This window comes from Megascapheus bottae, chromosome 4 (assembly GCF_031878675.1).
Source record: "Megascapheus bottae isolate mThoBot1 chromosome 4, mThoBot2.hap1, whole genome shotgun sequence".
Lineage (NCBI taxonomy): Eukaryota > Metazoa > Chordata > Mammalia > Rodentia > Geomyidae > Megascapheus > Megascapheus bottae.
In genome coordinates this window covers 4561495-4584991 of record NC_143512.1, presented here as the reverse complement: position 1 = coordinate 4584991, position 23497 = coordinate 4561495, and the positions used below count along the sequence as shown (strand labels likewise).

The window sequence follows — 23497 nt, the reverse complement described above, 5'->3', positions numbered from 1 at the left end:
CTTGAGCTATGGAACCACTTCTGGTTTGTTTTCTAGTGATTAATTGGTCTTTAGTGCCCAGGCTGGCTTTGAACTGCGATCCTCAGATCTCAGCCTCCTGAGTAGCTAGGATTACAGGCGTGAACCTCTGTGCTTGTCTATAAATTTTATATTCAGCTTATCAGTCCACACCTAAAAAAATCTTCTAAAGCTTTGCCTGGGGTTATATCAAATAAAATATATAAGGTGATTTGGAAAGGATTAGTGCAGTTGCAATATTGAGTCGTCCATCTATAAACATGGTATACCTCTGCATTTGTTCATATTTCCTTTACTTAATATTTTCTTTAATTTCTATTAATCATATTTTAGGTATGTCCTGTAAATCTTGCCTATCTTTTAGCTATACACCATAAATTTGATGCTATTATAAACGGTACTTTTATACATGGATATTGTCTAACTTTGCTATCAATACATAATGTGCAAATTATTTTTATGAGTTGATTTTACATTTCGTTACCTTGTTAAAACTTCCTTGTTTTCACATTTTTACCTATGTTTTTCTATTTCTGCTTTCCTATCATCTACAAATAAGTTTTCTTTTTTTTTTTTTTTCCAGTCCTGGGCTTGGGTTCAGGGTTTGAGCACTGTTCTTGGACTTTCTCAAGGCTAGCACTCTACCACTTGAGCCTCAGCACCACTTCCGGCTTTTTGCTATGTATGTGAGGCACCAAGGAATCGAACTTGGGTCTTTGTGCATGCTAGGCAAGCACTCTACCACTAGGCCAAACTCCCGGCCCCTGTTTTCATTTTTTGATCCAGGATCCACTTGCACTTAAACTCACTATTCTATTGTCTCAGCCCAACTGCTGGATTACAGGCGTGCATCACCAAGTATGATGAGTTTTATTTCTTTTAATTGTTAGACTTTATGTGTTTGAGGGAGGTGGAGATTACTGGTGCCGGATCCTGAAAATTCTTGCTTGACTTTTTCCTCTACTATACCTCCATCCACTTCTGGATTTTTTTCTGGGTAGTTAAAGATAATCAAGGATTTGTCTAGCTGGCTGACTTTGAATGATTGTCAGATCTCAACCTCATAAGCTGAATTTATTGGTGTGAGACACCAAGAACCAGCTTAGACATATTTTATTTTATTTATTTATTTATTTTATTTTTGGTATTAGTCCTGTGGTTTGAACTTGGGGCCTGGGCAATATTCCTGAACCTAGACTGGCTTTGAACCACAACTCTTAAATCTCAGCATTCTGAAGTTTAGGATTACAGCTGTGAGCCACTGGCACCTGCCAGCTTAGACATTTTTTAAACAACTTTGGTTTGCCTTACTGTTCTGATCAGCAGGACTTCCAGTACAGCTGACAGAAGGGTCAATTGTCTTTATTGGTGTCTTATTTCTTATCTTAATGAGAAATCTCTCATCACTAGATATGTTATTTCGCCATTACATGTTATTTGTTAAACCAGGTGCTCTGATATGCACTTGTAGCAAGAAATGCTGAAAAATTGAGGTAATAGGATTGCTTAAGCCAAATATTTTCAATTTTGTCAGTACTGAGTAATATAATCTCAAGAAAAGGTTATTTGGTGTACTTTATTTTCAAAGTCCTTTTTAGAAAATTAGGGAAGTTCTCCTTTATGGGGATAGTTATACCATGTTTATTTTACTTTCTCTCTTTATTTTAATTTAATTTTATTATTTTTGAAACTGAGTCTTGCTATGTAGCTAAGTCTGACTTTGAACTTTTTGTTTCCAGAGTGTTGAGATTACAGGTATGTATTGTTATGCCCAGATCATATTTATTTTAGCATGGCAAATTATATTGGCTTGTTTTTCTAATAATAAACCAAATGTTCATTCCCAGAAGACAGTCAGCTATAATCCTTTATGAGTTTTACATGCTAACATTATTATTATTATTATTATTATTATTATTATTCAGCCATGGGACTTGAACTTGGGGCTAGGCACTTTCCCTGAGTTCTTCTGCTCATTGCTAGTGCTGTACCACTTTGAACCCTAGCACCACTTCTAGTTTTCTGGAGATTAATTGTAGATAAGAGTCTCATGACTTTCCTGCATGATCTAACATGGAATTGCTGCTCCTCAGATTTTAGTCTCCTAAGTAGCTAGGATTATAGATTTGAGCTACAGCACCTGGCCAAGGAATATTATCATTTTTTGGTGCCAGTCCTGGGGCTTGAACTCAGGGCATGAGCATTGTCCTTGGGCTTTCTTCAAAGGCTGGAACTCTACCAGTGAAATAACAGTACCACTTCTGTCTTTTCTATGTATGAGGTACTGAGGAATTGAAACAGGGTCTTTGTGCATGCTAGGCAAACAATCTACCACTAGGCCAAATTCCCAGCCCCAATATTATCATTTTTGATGAACTGTTATATGTATGACCTAGAAAGATAAAATGCTGCCAATTTATCTGCAGTGTAACCTTTCTTTTAAAAATTACTTACAATTGTACTTTACTCATATGAACTATGTTCTTTTAACTTTCCGATACAGATTTTTTTAAATCCCATATCACATTTCTTTCCCTCTTTTTGTGCCATTCAGGACAACTTTTTCTTCTAACACTATATCATAGAATAACCTCAAATTACTTTATGTGGCAATTAAACTCAAGATGGTTAGCAGCCAGTGTAGTTATTCAACATTAGCTTAACTAAATTTATAATAGTAATAGTTATGATGGAATTCACACTTTGGAGGGAATAAATAACCACCCATGACTTCAGTGTGGCTGATGACAATTATATGGTAACATTGATTCCGTTCCAGAAATATCAAAACATAGAAAATTCTGCACCTTGCCATCAATTAAATGTGATAAATTTCCTTCATATCTAGCTTAGCAACTTTTGTTATTTACCTGGAATAATTATTGATTAATATTTAAATAAATTATTGATATATTTGGATTTAAATGCCTTTCTAATGTGTGCTCTCTTCTATTTTCTCTTCATTCTATGTCACTTTTAAATTTTTATTTGGTTTGATGAATCATTAAGTCACTATTTAGCTTTGCCTTCTGATTTAGATAGAATATACTATGACCACCATTAGGGATGTTTTCTGTTGTTCCAGCTGTCTCGCCTTCTTGGAACATGATTGGGTTATAGTCCCTGTCCATTTAAAGTACAGGATGGCCACAGGACTGTCTTCAGCCAATGAAATGTGAGAGGAAGTGGTGGGTGGGGGGGCCCTAGATTGACATTCTTAAGAGCTAATGGGTGGATTTTATCACATTCTCTCTTCCCCCAGGTGTCATTAGTCATTCTTACAAGGCTACAGCTTTATGCTGCCTTGGTCTCTGCCTGACATTATCCATGACTTACAGTCCCAGCCACTCCCACCAGCTGGCAATGGATACACAGTAGACCTAGTACAATAGAACTTTGCAGTTCATCTCATGTTGGCCTCCAGTGTAGGTTATCCTGGTTGATTCAAAAATTGGTGATAGAAATGGCATGCTGCCCTTTAAAAAATACTAAAAGAGATGACGTAGAACAAGGGCTCAGTGGAAAGCAGCAAGGTGACTGTAATCGGAGCCTAGTCAGATGGGATGTTTGACAAGCAGTGAGAAAATTGAACTAGGATCATTTAAAAGGCAATTCAGGGGTTTAACAAATTTGAGGGTCTGCAGAAGGGGCTGGGAAACAGAATAGTAGAATGTGTGAATTTGACAAGGGGAAAAAAAAGGAGGAAAAGGAAAAAGAGGAAAGAGGAGAATGGAGGAGGGAGAAGAAGATAAAGTAATGAACTTTAGAAATGAATCAAAGGGGTTGGAGACATAGCTTTAGTGGCAGGGTACTTGTCTAGCAAGCACAAGGCCCTGGCTTTCATCCCTAATATTGAAAGAAAATTTAAAAAAAATCCATATGTGAGTAGAGAATAGACAGAATTGAAGCACCATCTCATTCTGAACTAGCACAAGATAAACCTGTAGACTGAAAGACAGTGGAGTGTTAGTCTGATAATCTGGATTGAGTAGGCATTTCCTTGCTCTTATACTGTTGGAGTATTAGAGCAGCATCCAGTAAGTTGGAGAAAGATATTACCAGCCAGAGACTAAGGGTGTGGCTCGCCCACAGAGTGTGACAGCAGCTCATAGTATCTTCAATTAAGCTAAGAAAGACAGTCATGTCTCAAACAGTGCTCTGGGGGTAGCACTTGATATTAGGATGGAGTTCCATAGACAGATAATAAAGCTTTCTGCTCTGCTGACCAAACATTTCAAGCCCACGCTAAAAACAGTTACTTCTTAGGACAGTCTCTGAACCCCAGATATATTTGAAGAGGATACTAAATGATCAACTTTCTCTGTGATCTGAGTCACTTCCTTGCTTTTGTGTGCCCTTTCTTGAACCCCAGATTAGAGAGTGAGGCCTAGAGAGGCTTCTAGTAAACACTGGCTGATTCACAACCTGTGGCTTTGGTCAAAGCTATTCCCCTCCAGGGGCATTTCCCACCATGTATGATGAGGCTCTCCTGGTTAGAGGAAGTGTTCTCTCTGCCTCTAACCAAGGGCATGGCTACTGGCTTTGATTCTAACTCTTTTTTTTTTTTTTGGTCGATCGTGGGCCTGGGCACTGTCCCTAAGCTCTTCAGCTCAAGGCTACCACCCTACCCCTGGGTCTGGGTGCTGTCCCTGAGCTCTTTAGCTCAAGGCCATGGCCCTGCCTTTGAGCCATAGCGCCACTTCCCAGTTTTCTAGTGGTAAACTGAAGATAAGAGTCTCATAGGTTTTAGTGCCCGGGCTGGCTTTGAACCACAATCCTCAGCTCTCGGCCTCCTGAGTAGCTAGGATACAGGCATGTGCTATCACACCCAGCTGATTCCAACTCTTGAAATGAGTATCCAATGGATTGTAGATCATGAGCCTAAAATCCTCCATGTTTTAAGGTGAAACTTACGGAATTACTTTGATATCTTCTTTGCCGTGCAAGATATAGTCAATGACCTTGTAAAAGTTGATTTCCTGCCAAAAGAGATAGAAAAATTATTTATAAAAAATGAGAACCCAAGAGTGATGGCTCACGCCTGTAATCCTAGCTACTTAGGAGGCTGAGATCTAAGGATCAACGTTCAAAGCCAGCCCAGGCACAAAAGGACCTGAGACTCTTATCTCCAATTAACCTCTAGAAAACAAGAAGTGGGGCTTGGCTCAAGGGTAGGGTGGTAGCCTTGAGCTGAAGAGCTCAGGGACAGTGTCCAGGCCCAGAGTTCAAGCCCCATGACTGACCAAAAAAAAAATTGAGAAAGAGCCATGTGACCATGTAATAAGTCTTGATCCCTTCTTTTGTTTTTTCTTTTTTAGGGGGCAAGGACTTGAACTCAGGACTTGTGTATTGTCCCTGAGCTTTTTTGCTCAAAGCTAGTACTCTATCACTTAAGCCATAGCTCCACTTCCAGATTTTTTGTTGTTGTTGGTTAATTGTAGATAAGAATCTCACCAACTTTCCTGATCTGGCTTTGAACCTCGATCCTCAGATCTTAACCTCCTAATTAGCTAGGAATATAGGGATGAGCCATGGGCTCAGCTACCTTCTTTTTTCACATTTTTTTTTTTGCCAGTCTTGGGCTTGAGCTCAGGGCCTGCACACTGTCCTTGGACTTTCTCATGGCTAGAACTCTACCACCTGAGCCTCAGCACTACTTCCGGCTGTTTTTTTCTATGTATGTGGTACCAAGGAATCAAACCTGGGTTTTCTTGCAGGCTAAGCAAGCACTTTAACCACTAGGCCAAACTCCCAGCCTCTCAGCTACCTTCTTTTTAACATGAAAAAAGAGCACATAACATTTATTATATACTTAAGACATGGGTGTATCCAACTTTCAGATCATGTTCTTTACTGTCACTGGCCCTGTGGTTTACAGGAAGCACCAAGCTCACCTGGCTCCCTCAGGGTCCTGTGTTGACCCTCAGGATTCAGTATGCAGAGGAACCAGGAGGTAGTTGGCAGAGGCTGAGATCTGGGGCTAAGAAAAAAGTGGCTGCTTTCCAAGAGTACAAGAAGAGATAAAGACTGCAACTAAACTTCAGAAAGCAGGGAAAGTAGAAAGGAGGTTCCTATCTTTTTAGTTGCATTGTCAAACCAGCTAGTTCCCAGCTCAGGGCCACAACCATGGTCAAGGCATTTGTCCATCAAACTTATTACCCAGAAATTTCTCTTTGCTGTGTCACTGCTTAGAAACTTGCTTCATCTTCTCAAAGCAGATCTGTTCAATTATATTAGTTTCTAGCACACATTTGGATGTGAGCAGGTGACTATTTCCTATCTCTCTGGGGAAGATTCTATTAACTTACCAGGTGCTATATACCCAAAAGTTATGGGCAAGTTAGTATCTATTTTCCAAATGGGAAAACTGAGCCAGAGTGGGGGGGGAAGGGAGGGAGAAGAGAGAGAAAGAGAGTGACAGAAAGACAGACAGAAACAGAAGGAAATAGAGATAGAGTCATAGAGAGAGACAGAGACAGGGACATAGAGAGACAGATTGCAAATGCAAAGACTCATTTAGATGAGGTAGTGAGCCAACACCAGGCCACAGTCTCTTTACCCCAGCTCAGTTTCTTTCTGATGTGTCACTTAAGGTTAATAGCTTAAAAGGATTTTACCCCATCAGCATCATTATCCTCTAGGACAAACCCACTCCAGCATAGTCCTAGGGCTGAGCCATCCTGCAAACTAGTTGTTACCATTCTGTAATGAAGTAAAGACAGAAATTGAGAGTCACTGCTTAGAACTCTTTATAGCAATTTGACTATAGTTGATTAGGTCTGTGGAATCTAATTTAGAGAAAGGGGATTTACAATGATCTTGTTTTGAAAAAAGTTCTATTTTTATGATAATACAGTTTTATTAAAAAGCACTAGACCAAAAATGGATTGGAATTTAAAACAAATTCAACTTTTCCTGTATAATAGGCATTTAAAAATTTTTTTTTGCTGGTCAAGGAGCTTGAACTCTGGGCCTGGCTGCTGTCAGCTCAAGGGTAATGCTCTATTTCATTCAGCTACAACCACTTCTGGTTTTCTGGTGGTTAATTGGAGATAAGAGTCTCATAGCCTGGGCTGGCTTTGAACTATGATTCTCAGATCTCAGCCTCCCAAGTAGCCAGGATTACAGGCATGAGCCACCAGTGCCCAGAGTATTACAGGCAATTTGAGAGCTATTATGTGAGAAATTTAAATGCACATGCCTGGGCCCCACCCTAAGTTTCCTAACTCAATCTCCACAGTGTGGAATTACTGGTCTACTCAAAGGTGTGTGGATAGGTGACTGGCAATGGTAGCAACTTCTGCCTAGAGAAGCCATGTTCCTCAAAGCCAAGCAGTAGTATGGGGACTGAACCCTTCTACTGGCAAACTCTGGCCAAATAAAGGCAGAAGCTAGAACTGCTCAGTTGTAGGAGCTGCAAAAAGGGGGCAGTAAGCTCCCGAGGCTAGGAAGCACTCAAATGGGAGACTAAATGACCTCACAGCATAATGGAGTGTGAAAAGACTCACTCTGTGTTCTTAGTGATATCATGTGCTCTAGGCCTTAGTTTCTTCAACTGCAAAATCCGATCAGTGGTGGATTTTTATTTGGAAGTTAGGCTGGGCACAGAGATCCTGATGTTCTCTTGATCTCTCCCACCCCCTTTTCTGATCTCCTTTCCACTCTTGTCCATTAAACCATGGTCAAGGCAAGTGCTGCCAACTCTAGGATTCAAACACATGATTAGCTGGGCATATATGAGCATATATATTAGCTGGGCATACTATAGTTCAAGTGGTAGAGTACTAGCTTAGAGCTCCAAAAGTCCTGAATGCAAGCGCCAGGACCTGCACCAAAAAATAAATAAACAAATAAAAATAATAAAATGGGGAAGGGGCATGATTAGTGAAGGAAAAACAAAAGAAAACAAAACTGGCTCATCTCTTAAGTTTCTCCCAAACAATGTGATGACACTGATCAAGATGCTTTGTACTTTAGTACCTATCTAGGATTCTCCTAGCAGAGAATTACAATAGCGTAAAACCTAGATTCATAAGGTCATATAGGATGAGACTAAATGAAAGGACCTCTAGGATATGGAAACAAGACCTTTATCTTGAGTGATTGTTGTTTTTAATGTACTTTGTTATTTCTCTTCTCTTTTGTTGCCCTTTGGTTAATCTCATATTGCTACTGTACCTGACTTTGTTACCTGGCATATTGCATATATGTTTATTTGTTTATTTGAAATAGGAAAGGGAAGGGGGAAAACAAGATGATTGGGAAGGGGTGGGGAGAGGGAAAGAGGGACAAAGACATGAGAAGGGGTATCAATATATGAGAAGTAATACACCTACTATCTGGCGAATGTAACTGTGAGCCCTCTATACATTACTCTGACAATAAAAAAAAATAAAAGATGCATTGTACTCACAAACAACATGTTGGATTGAAACCTTTTTTTTTACATTACTTAAAGATTAACTCACCAGGCACAAGTGGCTCTTGCCTGTAATCCTGGCTACACAGGAGGCTGAAATCTGAGAATCACAGTTCAAAGCCAGTCTGGGCAGGAAGTCTGTGGGAATCTTATCTCCAATTAACCAGAAGTGGGGCTGTGGTTCAAGGGGTAGAACAGTAACCTTGAGGTAAAGAGCTCAGGGACAACGCCTAGGCCCAGAGTTCAAGCCCCATGATTGATAAGGGAAAAAAAAAGATTAACTCTATTACTTTCATTAAGAAATTGATTAAATAAATTTAATATGGATTCCCTTCAATAATCAAGGGAGTTACATCCCAACAAACTCACTGTTGGCTGAAAATAGTGTGAGTCAGAGCACCTTGAATATGTCTAGCCTCCAGAGCATCCTAGTTTAGCCACACAGAATGCTGGAGAGTGTTGGCTGTGTCTCATCATGAGCTCATGGCTGACCAGCCTTGTGAGAGAGTATAGCACTGTATCATCACTAGCCTAGAACAAAGTCCATACTCAGAAGTGTTTAGTTTCTACCAAATGCCTGGCATTTTTTAATCATCATTAAATTGGAAAATTGCAAGTGCGAGGCAGAGAACGTATGGATACCTGGCATTTTTTCCAATGACATGTCTGTGTCCATGCATGCCGAGAACAAAAGGAGAGGGAGGCTGTATGTGTGAGAAGAAAGGCACAAAAGAGAACCGCCACATTTGTTGAGGGAGGGGCTAGTAGAATATGTATCTGTCCCCTGAATCTCTACTTATTCACTGGCATCCCAGGAAAATGGGTTGATGATGCTGGCTGCCTTAGTTAGACTTGAATAATACAGTGTGAACCTTTCCCAGGATTCATGTTTCATTTTTCTTTATAGTTAATCGAAATAAATACGAACATATTTTCTACTTTTTGTTTTCATAGTACCTGGAGCTGGAATCCATAGCCTCACACATGCCAGGTAAGCACCCCACACTTTAAAATGCTTTGTAGCATTTTTAAATAGTGATGTTGTACCCTGTAAGAAGCCCTGAAGTTATTTTCACTGATTGAGGAGGATATCGAATTCTAGGCTCTTCTTGACCACATTTGTGCTTTTTGCCTTAGGGCCTGCATGTACTCTGTACTCACAGCAAGCCCAAGGCTCTGGCACCTGGCAAGCTGTCCTACCCACAAATCTTGACAAAGATTAGAAACTGGTGACTTTGAAAAGTTCCCAGGAAAAATGAGTTTACTCTCAGAAAAGGCAACAAAAAGATCAGTGTACTTTAGGTAAAGAGGGCTTTTTCTACTCACTGTAGTTCGGTTAAACCATTTGCAAGGCTCTATTCAAATATGAACTCGCCACACTCTGGAAAATCAAAACTGAGCCATCAAAGGCACCTTTGTTACTTCCCACTAACAGCTACACTCACACATGGGCCTTTAAAAATTCCATGTGAAAAACAGCAGTGAAGCCACAATGTGGAAATATGGCAGTTCTTAAAGAGCTGGGTTATGTTCATGAAGCCTAACTAACCCATACAGCTTCTTTATAGTTCACACACATATACACACATGCACACATACACATACATACTGCACTTTATTTTTAAGACGAGATGAAATGAGATATAGCTGCAGCCAAGGAGATTTAGACCTAAGATTTGAGATAGTAAACTGGTCAAATCCCAACTAAAACATTATGGCTAGCATGAATGTAGAAGACAAAGTATGAGGATCATGTCCGATGGCTAAAGGATGCATGAGACAGAATGATGCCAGGCATTTACCAAAGGGGAAAATACTTGGGCTTCAATGGGTGCGAATGAATTGATCCCTCAGAGTTAGACAGTTTCTTCAATTGGTTAATTGGGAAAATAGGTTTCCCTCCTTCAGAAACATATTGATAAGAGGAAATGTCATGAAGCAGGTATAGGCTCAATTCAGCAAGGTGTGATTCCACACTGGAGCATTTCCTCTGCTTCAATGTGAGACAGGCCTGGCTGGCTGCAGCCCTGTGAGATAAGCATGGTGACCCCAGCAAGAAGAAAGAGGAAGGGAAGGCTTCCAGAGGTGTCCCCATGTCCTGGGACTAGCTAGTAGAGCAGCTGTCTGCCTCTGGTCAGTGGTAGGGTATGTATCCGGGCTGTGTATGCCTTCCTCACGGCTGTGGCCTAACCCTGGGACAGACACTAAAGATGAGTTGATGGACCATGCTCAGGGAGTGAGAAAAACCAAAGACCCAATAGGTTATTTGACCAGGTTTACCCTGCAGACGAGCAACTAACTAACCAAATTCTTCTGTTTCTGAACCATGGGCTTTTCCATCACAGCCTCATGTCTTTTGTGCAAGAATGAAGAGTTTGCTTCCTGACATGGGGAAAGATTTAGAGAAAGAAAAGACTAAAAGTGATTCCATGTTTAGATAATATGATAGCTATTAACTTTTGAGAACTTACAACAGTCAAAGGGCTTTTGCTTCTATGTATGAAGGTTAAAAAGTCTTTTTTTTTTTTTTAAGCCAGTCACCAGTGTCTTACACCTATAATCCTAACTGCTCAGGAGGCTGAGATCTGAAGATCCCAGTTTGAAGCCAGCCCAGGCAGACAAATCTGAGAGATTATGTATCTCCAATTAACTAGCAAAAAGCTACAACTCAGGCATGGCACAAATGGGAGTACATCAAGCTTGAGTGAAAACTAGAGCAAGAGTGTGAGGCTCTGAGTTCAAGCCACAGGACTGGTTTCAAGGCTGTGAGTTCAAGCCACAGGTCACACACACACACACACACACACACACACACACACACACACACAAAAGCAACCTTTTTTTCCCCATAAACTACAAGAGCAACCAATTTCTCCACAAGTAAAAATAAAACCGGGATGTTAGGCCGGCACAGAGGCTTATACTTGCCTTTTTTGCTACTTGGTTGGATCGAGATCCCAGGCTAGCCTGGGATAAAAGGCCCCATCTCAATAACAACAACCCCTAAAAAGTAGAAACAAAAAACAAAAGCCAGGCATTGTGGAGGACATTTACCACACAGGTATGCATGAGCCTTACATAGGAGAATAGTTACTGTCCAGGCTGGTGAGAGTATAAATATGAGATCCTGTTTAAGAAATAACTAAAAGGGGGTGGGGTGGGGGGAGGGTAATGGGTACCAAGACATGTGAAAGGGTATCAATGTATGTGAATTAATGCACCTTCTATCTGGCAAATATCATGTAACCCTTTTATTAATTACAATAAAAAATAAAAAAAAAAGAAATAACTAAAAGTAGGGCCAGGAGTTTGAACTAGTGGTAGAGTGCTTGCCTAGCATGCACGAAGACCTGGGTTCAATTCCTCAGTACCACATACATAGAAAAAGCTGGAAGTGGTGGTGCGGCTCAACTGGTAGAGCTCTAGCCTTGAGAAAGCCCAAGGACAGTGCTCAGGCTCTCAGTTCAAACTCCAGGACTGACAAAAAAAAAGTAATAAAAGCAAAAGGACTAAGGTTAAAGTTACAGACTGTCTGCCTAGAAAACACAAGGCCTAGCAAGTTCAAATCCCCCTGGATGTTGTCCCTGAGCTCTTCAGCTCAAGGCTACCACCCTACTTCCTGTTTTCTGGAGGTTACCAGGAGAATAAAAGTCTCAGATCCTTTTGTGCTCAGGCTGGCTTTGAACCTTGATCCTCAGATCTCAGCCTCCTGAGTAGCTAGGATTACAGGTGTGAGCCACCACATCCAGCTTCTAATTTTTACAAAATTGATATTAAGAAACCATCACAACAGAGGCATGCTCTCAATGAACTAATGTTTCTTTCCTTTGTAAATGAGATTTAGCCTTCATTTGTTCTGGAGTTAGATAATTTCCCTCTTCTGCTCCTTAGCAATGAAGAATGTATCTCCTTATTTCCAGATTTTCCTAGACTATTAGATATGTTTTAGCATATTTTCAACCCCCAAATTGTACTTGCCCATGTCTTTCTGATTTCATCAAAGTATTATCTAGTAAATTCTTCTCTTGAATAAACGTTAAGCTGGGAAGGATTTCAGTAGTCAACCCAATAGCTTGTTTGAATCTATCTTCACCATCATAGGAGATATCAACTTATTTTACATTTGTGGAGTGTGTGTGTGTGTGTGTGTGTGTGTGTGTGTGTGTATGCTAGTACTAGAGCTTGAACTCAGGATCTTAAGCTCTTAATTAGATTTTTCTCTTGAAGCTAGTGCTCCACCATTTGGTTTATGCTTCCAGCCCAGATTTTTTAAATCATATTTTTATTATCTTTTTTTATTGTAATTAGTAAAAGGGTTACATGATATTTGCCAGATAGAAGGTGCATTAATTCATGTACATTGATATCCTTTCACATGTCTTGGTACCCATTTCCCTCCCCCCCCCACACCCTATTTTTATTATCTTTAAGTAGTTGTACAAAGGAGTTCAACAAATCAGTTTATGAATATAATGCATCTTGATCAATGCCATCCCTCCTCCAATCCTAACCCTTCCCCTCAATATTTCGTTGGATATACATTGGCTATTATAACTATATTCTCTTTCCTACCCTCTTTCCTTTAACACTCTCCCCACCCCATCTTTCAAATATGTTTCTTAGTTTTCATTTTGAGGCACTGTGTTTTAGATTTTCTAAAGAATTACACTGATGGGGCCAGGAGTTTGGCCTAGTCGTAGAGCTTTCTAGCACGAACGAAGACCAGGTTCGATTACCTAAAAAAGCCAGAAGTATAGGATGGGGGGAAAAAAAGCCAGAAGTGGTGCTGTGGCTCAGGTAGAGCATTATGCTGAGGAATGCTCAAGGACAGTGTTCAAGCCCTGAGTTCAGCCTACAGGACTGGCAAAAAAAAATTCACCTATACAAATACCATATTTCAGTTAATGAATTTGTGTACACTTGCATGCAATCCTAGACATGTTACCCGAAGGCAAATTAAATCTGGTGCTAAAAACAGCCAAGGACACTAACAAAGCTCTGTTCTCTCTAAGCAATTCACTATGTCAGATCCTAAAGTAATTGCACCTAAAAATATCTTAACAAGCAAATTAAGGTCCTTAACTTCAAACTGTAGAAATGCATGCCAATAGGCAGGTTTTCTTCTTCATTTCTTAGAGTCTATAGAATATACTGAATATTGACCAAAATATCAAGGCCACTTTATAATTCAAAGGGAACTAACTTTTGAAACTCCATCCCTTCTTAATACTAGAGCCATCACCAAGAAACAGCTCAAAATTTGTTTGGACATGGCTGTAATATCTAGGACCTAGGTCTATGGTTTAATTCAGTTTTTAAGAGATCTGAATTTCCTAAGATGGACTCAATCCTATTATTCATTTTTGTCTCCAGAAAAAGCAGCCATACAGTAGTCTCTGCTGCTCACTGAATAGAATTATATGGCATTTCCTTTTTTTTTTCATATTGGAGTTTGATTTGTGGCCTTGTGCTTGAAAAGCAGGTACTCACATCCCAAGCCCTTTTAGTATTTGCTATTTTTTTTATCTTTTTTTTTTTGTCTGTCCTAGGGCTTGAACTTAGGGCCTGAGCATTGTCATTAGGCTTTTTCCTCAAGGCTAGTGCTCTGCCACTTTAGCCCCAGCACCACTTCCGGCTTTTTCTATGTATGTGGTACCAAGGTATCGAACCCAGGCCTTCGTGCATGCTAGGGAAGCACTCTACCACTAGGATACACTCCCCTCCCCCTGTGATTCTATTTACACTTCCCTCATAGCAAAATGGCAGGTGCATACCACCATGCCCCACTTTTACTGACTGAAACGTTAATCTCTCCAAATTTACCCTGGGCTGGCCTTGAATTACAGTCCTTTTGATCTCTAACTTCTCATCTGGGACTAGCCCACTGCACCCAGGCACTGCTGTCATTCTTAAATGGGCAAAGCACAAGGCAGACTTACTATTGCTTTGTGTGTCTTTGGATTTGTGAAGGACTTTTCCTGTTTCCTTTGAATGTTTCAGAAAGCACACACAAGCTACACTTAACCACCACCTGAAATTCGTGCTCAGCTGGAGGTATGGCTCAAGTTATAGTGTGCTTGACTGAATTCAAAACCCTAATACTGGCAAAAAAATTTTTAAGATAACAGAAAACTGGAATCTGAAATTTGTGCTGTAAAAGCCTCTATAGGGAACATCCTGTTTTACGTGCACAGTGGTTGTTTAACTGGCTTGAAAGGTTCAAAGTCAAGGTTGAATTTCTTTCCTTCTTTTGTTACAGTTGTTCCATGAGTAAACAACCAGTGAAGTCCGAATCCTTGTTATAGAAAAATAGTAACTACAGTAATTTCTCTGGCTGTCTGCTAGTTGGAGACAACCTCAGACCCAAGGGCTCAGCTCAAATGGCTAAATAGCAAAGTAGTCAAGGAAATGGGAATGAATTGAAGCTGGTAATATCTGAAAATTGTTAAAAATCTATTGAAGTTCTTCAGCTTTTAACTTTTCAGAAGATACAGGCTCGACTGTCAGGTGAACTACAAAAAGAGGCTCATCTAGTGGTAACATTTCAATCATGACAATACAAGAACAAAAAAAGAAGATGTATTTTTTAAAAATACCTCTCCTGCAAAAGAACAGGTATCAGGCTGGGGGCTGGATTTCTGAGGAAGAACGTGTGCCTTAGCATTCTACAGGCCCTAACTGGAGACAATAGGTTGCAGCAGCTATTTTGAATAAAGCACAGCAAACAGACAGAACAGGTTCCAAGTGTGTGAACTCTTCTGGTGTGAGAGGAAACTCATCAAAGTGTTCATTTTGAATTCCTAGACTTTGAGGGAAGACTAATTAATAACACACACACACACACACACACACACACACACACACACACACACACACAGCTCTTTCATTGAAGCACAGTTAGAGTTAGCCAGGTAGAATCAGGCCCCTAGGAGAAACTGATACACAATTCCTTATTGAAAATTCAGAAAAGCCAGACCCCCTTGCTTACTCATGCCAGATTGTCTCAACTAAGATCATGAGGTTATTTGACAGATTCCACAGGCCACTTGAGTGCCATATCTGTGTATATAGCCAGGCACCAGTGGCTCACACCTGTATTCCTAGCCACTCAGGAAGCTGAGATCTGAGGATCATTGTTGGAGGCCGGCCCCAGCAGAAAGTCTTTTATCATCAATAAACCATTCAGAAAAAAATATTGGCACTGTGACTCCAGTGTTAGTACACTAGCCTTGAACACAAAGAGACTCAGGGACAGCACCTGGGCCGTGAGTTCAAGCCCCAGGACCAGCAAAATATAATAATAACAAAAATGTTAATAATAATAACAATAATAATTGTGCCTCGTCTTTACAATAAGACCACTGGATGGGACCAGGATACTAGAAACTCAAATGTCTAGACAGCCAGACAGACATGAATACAAGAATGGGAGGGAGCAGGTGTATATAAGAGCTCTGACTGAGTTCCCAGAGGGCAGCTGTTACTTAGTATCAATTCAGCTTGCCCTGTGGAATAGTAGGTATGCTTTTGACTAACCTGCTATCATTCTGAAATAAACAGAATCCAAGTATTTTTAAGAGTACAAACAAAAATATTAAACTAATGCAGCCAAAGAAGCACGTCTGTTGGTTGGAGTTGATTTCTTCTTTTGTTGTTGCTATTGATTGTGGGGGTTAAACTTTGGGCCTGGATGCTATTCCTGAGCTCTACAGCTCAAGGCTAGTGCTCTACCACTTGAACCACAACGCCACTTCCATTTTTTTTTTTCTGGTGATTAATTGGAGATAAGAGTCTCGAACTTTCATGCCCGGGCTGGCTTTGAACCATAATCCTGAAATCTCAGCCTCCTGCGTAGCTAGGATTACAGGCGTAAGCCACCAGAGCCCTGCTTAGAATTGATTTCTTGGTTACCAGTTTGAACACTCTAGATTAAATATAAAGGACCTTTTTAGTTCAAATTGTTTTTAACCTCCTGGTGGAAAAAACTTACACAGAGCTCTTGCTCTCTCTGGAAAACTTTATTCACTTGTGAAATGAGGTTATTAATTTCTGCTTTGTCTAGTCTTCAGGTTACTATGAACTCCAGCAAGACGCTGAACACATTTTATACGTGAAAGGCTGTGGCAATTATGAAGAATTACTTGAAAAAAGCCTAATACAGAGAAAATGAATACATACGTAATAAAGAAAGATCCTATTATTTCTTATACTTGAATTTCATTAGACATTTATTCATATGAAAAGGTCAAAGAAAGTCTTACCCTTCCATCTGGAGTCCTGGGGCCAGAGTAGGGAGGAGCTTCACCCATCAAAACTGGCCACACATCAAAGAATTCCTACAAGTGAAATAAAAGAGGATTACGTGTTTTTAAAGTAAGGGAGATTAAAAAAAGAAATCTAACCCGAGAACTGAAAAAAATAGACTTAACATATTTTGAAAATAAAAGAAATTAACAAAAGAAATTGAATCATGAAAATTCACCTATCATTGAACTTTTAGAAGGTGAGAAGAGTTCACGAGATCTAAGCATAGAAGATCAGGCAGCCTTGGGCCGGGAGTTTGGCCTAGTGGTTAAAGTGCTTGCCTAGCATGCATGAAGACCCGGGTTCGATTCCTCGGTACCACATACATAGAAAAAAGCCAGAAGTGGTGCTGAGGCTCAAGTGGTAGAGCTCTAGCCTTGAGAAAGTCCAAGGACAGTGCTCAGGCCCTGAGCTCAAGCCCAGGACTGGCAAAAAAAAAAAAAGAAGATCAGGCAGCCATTAAAGTTAGAAGATAATCACATCAATCCTGCAAACTATGGATAAACCAGGCTTGTCTAACCAGCCTACCCAAAACATAGAGGCTGAGTGTCAGAAGTCACAAAAAGAAACGTGGTAAGCACAGGACTGAAAGCCATATGAGGCCAAATTTATCAAAAATGATGTTACAGGTGTGTGTGTACTAATTGAAAAGGTTTCTATTCTAAAGTGATCAGTGAACAAAAGGAAAAAAAAGTTTTAAACAATTATGTGGTTCTATTCTTTACCCATATATACCAAGTATGATGAACTGTTAAAACCCCATTTTCTGGGGCTAGGAGCCTGGCCTAGTGGTAGAATGCTTGCCTAGCCTGCATGATACCCTGGGTTCAATTCCTCTGTATCACATACACAGAAAAAGCCAGAAATGTGCTGTGGCTTCAAGTGGTAGAGTGCTACTCTTGAGAAAGCCCAAAGACAGTGCCCCAGGCCCAGAGTCCAAGCCCCATGACTAGCAAAAAAAAAAAACAAACCTTATTTTCTATATGCGATTGGAATAAAATTGAATTACGATTCTTTACTGCTTTTGTAATCAGGAAAATTTTGTTTCCTGAATTAGAATGAAAGAAGATAAAGATGGAGTCAAACATAATAGTCACCTAAGATTTGTTCAATAAGAAAAGCTGACTTCTGGGGCTGGGAGTTTGTAATGGTAGAGTGCCTGCCTAGCATTCACGAAGACCCAGCTTCAATTCCACGGTACCACGTACATAGACAAAAGCCAGAAGTGGTGCTGAGGCTCAAAAGTGGTAGAACTTTAGCCTTGAAAAAGTCCAAGGACAGTGTTCAGGCCCTGACCTCAAGCCCAGGACTGACAAAAAAAAAAGAAAGAAAGAAAGAAAGAAAGAAAGAAAGAAAGAAAGAAAGAAAGAAAGAAAGAAAGGAAGGAAGGAAATTGAACTCAAGAGTTACAGTAGACTTTTAGTATTCTTTTAGTATTCATTTCCTCCCAACCCCCTCTCTCCTCCCCACGCCATCCAACTTCTGCTGAAGACATGCTGCCTTTCTACAAATCCAGAGCTTTCACTTAAGTACATTAACTTTTACTTTGCTTGAAAGGGCTACTATTTGCTTTTGGAAAGGCAGATTTTCACAGTATCAGAGCAAGATCATGGTGGTGATGGCTCATGCCTGTAATCCTAGGAAGACCTGAGAATTGCCATGAATCCAGCCCAGAGAGGAAAGTTAGTGAGACTCTTACCTACAGTTAATTAATGGAGGTGTGGCTCAAGTAGTAGAATGCTAGCCTTGAGCAAAAAAGTTCAGTGATAAGGCCCAGGCCCAGAGCACCCCAGGACAGGCACACACAACATACACACACAGCATGCACATACACACAAAGATCAGGACACACAAGGGTTAAACACAAATGACAACGTGGGGCTGACTGCACCTTCACTGTGACTAAGATGTGAAGGTATACAAAGGAATTTAAACGTTTTGGTTTTGAATTTCATTTTTAATTAAGTTAATAGTGCTTTTATTATTTTTTGACTAGTCAAAACTGCATGTACTAATGAAGGTAATGCAATACTTATTCACCAGAATTATAGCAGAAAACTTCCCCAGTCTCAAAGGAGAAAATCTCACCCACATAGCAGAAGCTTATAGAACACCTAATCAACAAGACCCCAGAAGGAATTCTTCTAGACATATCATATTAAAAACATCAGGCCTGAATAGAAAAGAGCTGATCCTAAATGCTGCAAAAAAACAGCTATACTAATCAGAATCACTGCAGACCTCTCTATGCAAACCCTCAATGCAAGAAGAGAATAGAAAGATATCATCCAAGCCCTGAAGACAAACAATTGCCAACCCAGACTGATATTAGCATTTACGTTCGATGAACAAATAAAAATATTTCATAACAAAGAAAAATTATATGAATTCATGCACACTAAGCCAGTATTACAAAAAATATTAAATAACCAAGAACAAAGAGCAGAACAGTAGGAAATCACATCAAAAAGCTAACACCTATAGACCAGTAGGTACAAAGTCAGGAGGGAGAGATAGAGAGAAACACAGAAGGAATAATAAATAATTACAAAAGATGCTAACCACTTTTCCATAATTACCTTAAATGGGAATGGTCTTTACTGTCCAATCAAAAGAACAGCAGATTAGATTCAAAAACAAGATCCATCAATATGCTGTCTCCAAGAGACGTACTTCAATGCCAAAGACAGAAACAAACTCCAAGTAAAGAATTTTTCACTCCAGGGCCAGGAGTTTGGCCGAGTGGTAGAGTGCTTGCCTAGCATGCACAAAGACCCAGGTTCAATTCGTCAGTACCGCATACATAGAAAAAAGCCAGAAGTGGTGCTGAGGCTCAAGTGGTATAACTCTAGCCTTGAGAAAGTCTAAGGACAGTGCTCAGGCCCTGAGCTCAAGCCCAGGACTGGCAAAAAAAAAAAAAGAATATGTTATTGGTCTGATTTTATCCATTTACTTCCAGAAGGAAAAGCCAAATACATTGCTGAAAGCAGCTAGGTAGTTATGCTCCAATACACAAAGCTAAATGAATAGCTGCACTAGAATCAGAAGTCCTCAAATCTATTTATGTCCCAAGTGACTGTCCAAGAATGAGTTGGGAAGCTATTGTAATGGTAAAAATTAGAAAAACTATTTCTGCCTATATAGAAACAAGGCATGTCATAAAGTAGCTTATCAAAATAGGGATATTGCTGAATTGTAGATAAAGACTGAATATTTCTTCATATGGAGAAATACCAAAAAGATCCACTCCTGTCTTAAATCACACGCATGCTTCATTTGAGGATAAAAGATTTTAAACAGTAGCAATCAAGAGACCATCTAAGATTATTTCAGATTACCTTTATAATATGTGCAATAAGGAAGTTTTAACTAAATAAAACCCATAATTCAGAAGCTATAAAATAAAAATGTACATTTCCTGAATGATGAAAGATATCATAAACAGAGTTAAAATATAATCTACAAGCCAGGCATGGTGGCTCATGCCTGTACTCCTAGCTACTCAGGAGGTTGAGATCTGAGAAACAAGATTCAAAGCCAGCTCAAGCACAAAAGGACCTGAGACTTTTATCTCCAATTAACCTCTAGAAAATGGGAAGTGGGGTTTGGCTTAAGGTAGGGCTGTAGCCTTGAGCTGAAGAGCTCAGGGACAGTGCCCAGGCTGAGTTCAAGCCCTGCCACCCACAAGAAAAAATATATATATATATATAATCTACAGTGGGGAAAAATATTTACAATATATGTTATAGGCATATAATCTCTATTATATATATATAATTGTACATAAAGTACTGGTCATAGTTTATCTTGATTATCAACTTGATTGGATTGAGAAGCACCCTGGAGATTAGTAGAGCATACCCCTGATTATATCTGAGGGTGTTTCCAAGGAAGATTAACTAAAGGAGAAAGACCTACTCCTCTTGAATGTTGGTAATACCATCCTACAGTCAGGAGACCAGGATGACTAAAAGATACAAAGAGAAAGCCAGCTAGTTCAGTCCTTTCTCTATTTCCTGGCTGCCACAAAGTGCGCTGCTTGGCTCCACCATCCTCTCATAGCAAGATAAATTCTGAAACTAAGCCACAATAGATCTTTACATCTTGGATTTGTTTTGCTCAGGAATGTTGCCAGTGTGGGGAAAAAAACCCACCTAATATAATACTCCTTTGAATATATAAGAAATATAATTTTGATATATTCAATTTATTCAAAAAATCAAATAAATCTATATGGGCCACAGAACAAAGAGTGGTGAATAGATTATTTCAGATCAATCCTCCAAATAGAATAATAAAATCTGAGCTGAATACATATGTGTGTATACATATATTATGAGTTACATAGAGACTTAGAATCATAGATCTAGACAGAATCTCCCCTGCTGATTCAATTATTCCTTTTGACCCATATACTGATAGCATGGATTCTAGTAAGTCATTAAGATGCTGAGCAAAGTTTATAGATGACTCACTGGGCAAGAAAGACAAAATGGAAATTCAAGGCCTATAAAAGAAAAGGAGCCTTTAAAACACCCTATACTGGGATCCACACCCCCTGCAAAAATTTATAACCTAGGAATAAAGGTGAGCCAGTGGTAGACTCACCTTCATACATACACACTTAACCACTTGAGCTACAGCATCACTTCTGTTTCTTTCTGTGATAATTGGAGATTGGACTTTCCTGCCAGGCTAGCTTTGAATTGTTATCCTCAGATCTCAGCCTCCTGAGTAGCTAGGATTACAGGCATGAGCCACCAGATCTCAGCCATATATGCAATGTTCCAACAAATATAGCCAAGCATGTGAAAGAAAAGAATTAATTGAAAAATCTTGAGGGAAGCCAGATAATATAAAAACAGGTCCATAGAAGATATCTATTGGTACTATTGATCTCACACACAGCCTCTAAAGTAACTATATTATGTCCAAGAGACCTAATACAAAACAGAGAGCCAAGGGTATAGCTCAGTGGTAGAGTGTTTGCTTTAGTATGTGTAAGAACCGGAATATAATACCCAGTACCACAAAAATAGGTAGACAGGTAGATAGAAAGACATGACGGGGAGTTTGGCCTAGTGGTAGAGTGCTTGCCTAGCATGCACGAAGACCCAGGTTCGATTCTTCAGTACCACATACATAGAAAAAAGCCAGAGGTGGTACTTGTGGCTCAAGTTGTAAAGCTCTAGCCTTGAGAAAACAAACAAACAAATAGGAACAGTACTCAGGCCCTGAGCCCAAGCCCAAGACTGGCAAAAAAAAAAAGATAAATATAAAATACACTTTATATTAAAATACATTAATATTAAAAATATTAAGAATTAACACTGATTAGATATAATTGAATAGAGCATTCTGAATAGAAGGTAGAACAGAAAGGCTCAAATTTAAACATGAAAATATGAAAGGATAGGAACTATAGAAAAGAGACTAAGAGATGTAAATTGTGCTGAAAATTTGAACCTATAACAATAAATTTAAAGGTTTTTCACAAGTGCATATCAAGATACTTTATAAGCACGCAGAAAGATTAAGGGAATGTGGTATTGCAGAAGATAAAAATGCTAGAGGAGCAAAATAGAGAATCTAGAAGCCCATCCACTGATATTTGATTGATGATACAGGAATCGTAGTACAGTGGGCCTTTTCAATAAAACTATGGGAAAGGATTGACTTTTCAACAAACGGCTCTGGGTCAGTTGGATATCCATATGGAAGAGTTAATATTTATTCCACCCACAATATACACAAAAATTTAGGTAGACTGCAGAGATACATGTAAGTTAAAACAGTAAGACTTTTAAAAATCAACACAGATAAATTACAGCTTTATGATCTCGGAACTAGGAAAAATTTCTTAAATAGAGCACAAAAATCAATAACCAATGCTGGGCACCAGAAACTCATATCTATAATCCTAGCTACTCAGGAAGCTCAGATCTGAGAATCAAGGGTTCAAGTCAGCCTAGAAAACAAATCTGAGAGACTCTTCCCTCCAATTAACTAGCACAAAGCTGGAAGTGGAGGTGTGGCTCAATTGGTAGAGAGCCAGTCATGATAGAAAAGGTTAAGTGGGAGCAAAAGGCCCTTCAAGCCCCAGTACCAACACCTACATGCACAAAACTAATAACCATTAAAAAAGAATTAATAAATTGAACTATACTATAATTCAGAAATTATGTCCTTTTATTTCATTAAGAGAATAAAGATACAACTTGAGAGAAGTGTATATACCTGGAATCTCAGCAGAAGACTTAGGTCTAGAATTTGTAAAGTCCTCTACAAATCACTAATTTTTTTTTGCCAGTCCTGGGCTTGAACTCGGGGCCTGACCAGTGTCCTTAGGCTTTCTCAAAGCTAGAGCTCTACCACTTGAGCCACAGCACCACTTCCTGCTTTTTTCTATGTATGTGGTACTGAGGAGTCGAACCCAGGTCTTCATACGTGCTAGGCAAGAGCTCTACCACTAGGCCAAACTCCCGGCCCCAAATCACTAAAATTAAAAAAAAAAGATAATTCACTTTTAAAAGAGAGGAAAGCAAATAGCAAATTAAGCAATTACTTCATAAGCTAGCATATCCAAATGACCAATAAATAGGTGAAAAAAGTTCAGTTATGTTGATACTAAAAAGTTAACACCACCTACCTGTTAGCATGGGAGAGGTTACTAAAAATAGAAATACCAGTCGGGCACTGGTGGCTCAAGCCTGTAATCCTAGTTATTTAGGAGGCTGAGATGTAAGGATTAATGTT

The 23497-nt window shown here is 39.5% G+C and overlaps 1 protein-coding gene across 2 annotated transcripts in view; it reads right to left on the bottom strand.

Annotated features, from left to right (window-relative positions):
- Nucleotides 1–23497, bottom strand: part of Pde6a (phosphodiesterase 6A) — a 75606-nt gene that overhangs the window by 36453 nt on the left and 15656 nt on the right. For both annotated transcript variants that reach the window (XM_090331075.1, XM_090331076.1), the window contains 2 exons: nt 16699–16773; nt 4933–4997 (listed from right to left, as the gene is read on the bottom strand). In XM_090331075.1, the coding sequence (XP_090187201.1) occupies nt 4933–4997; nt 16699–16773 (140 nt within the window). The remainder of the gene's footprint in view (nt 1–4932; nt 4998–16698; nt 16774–23497) is intronic.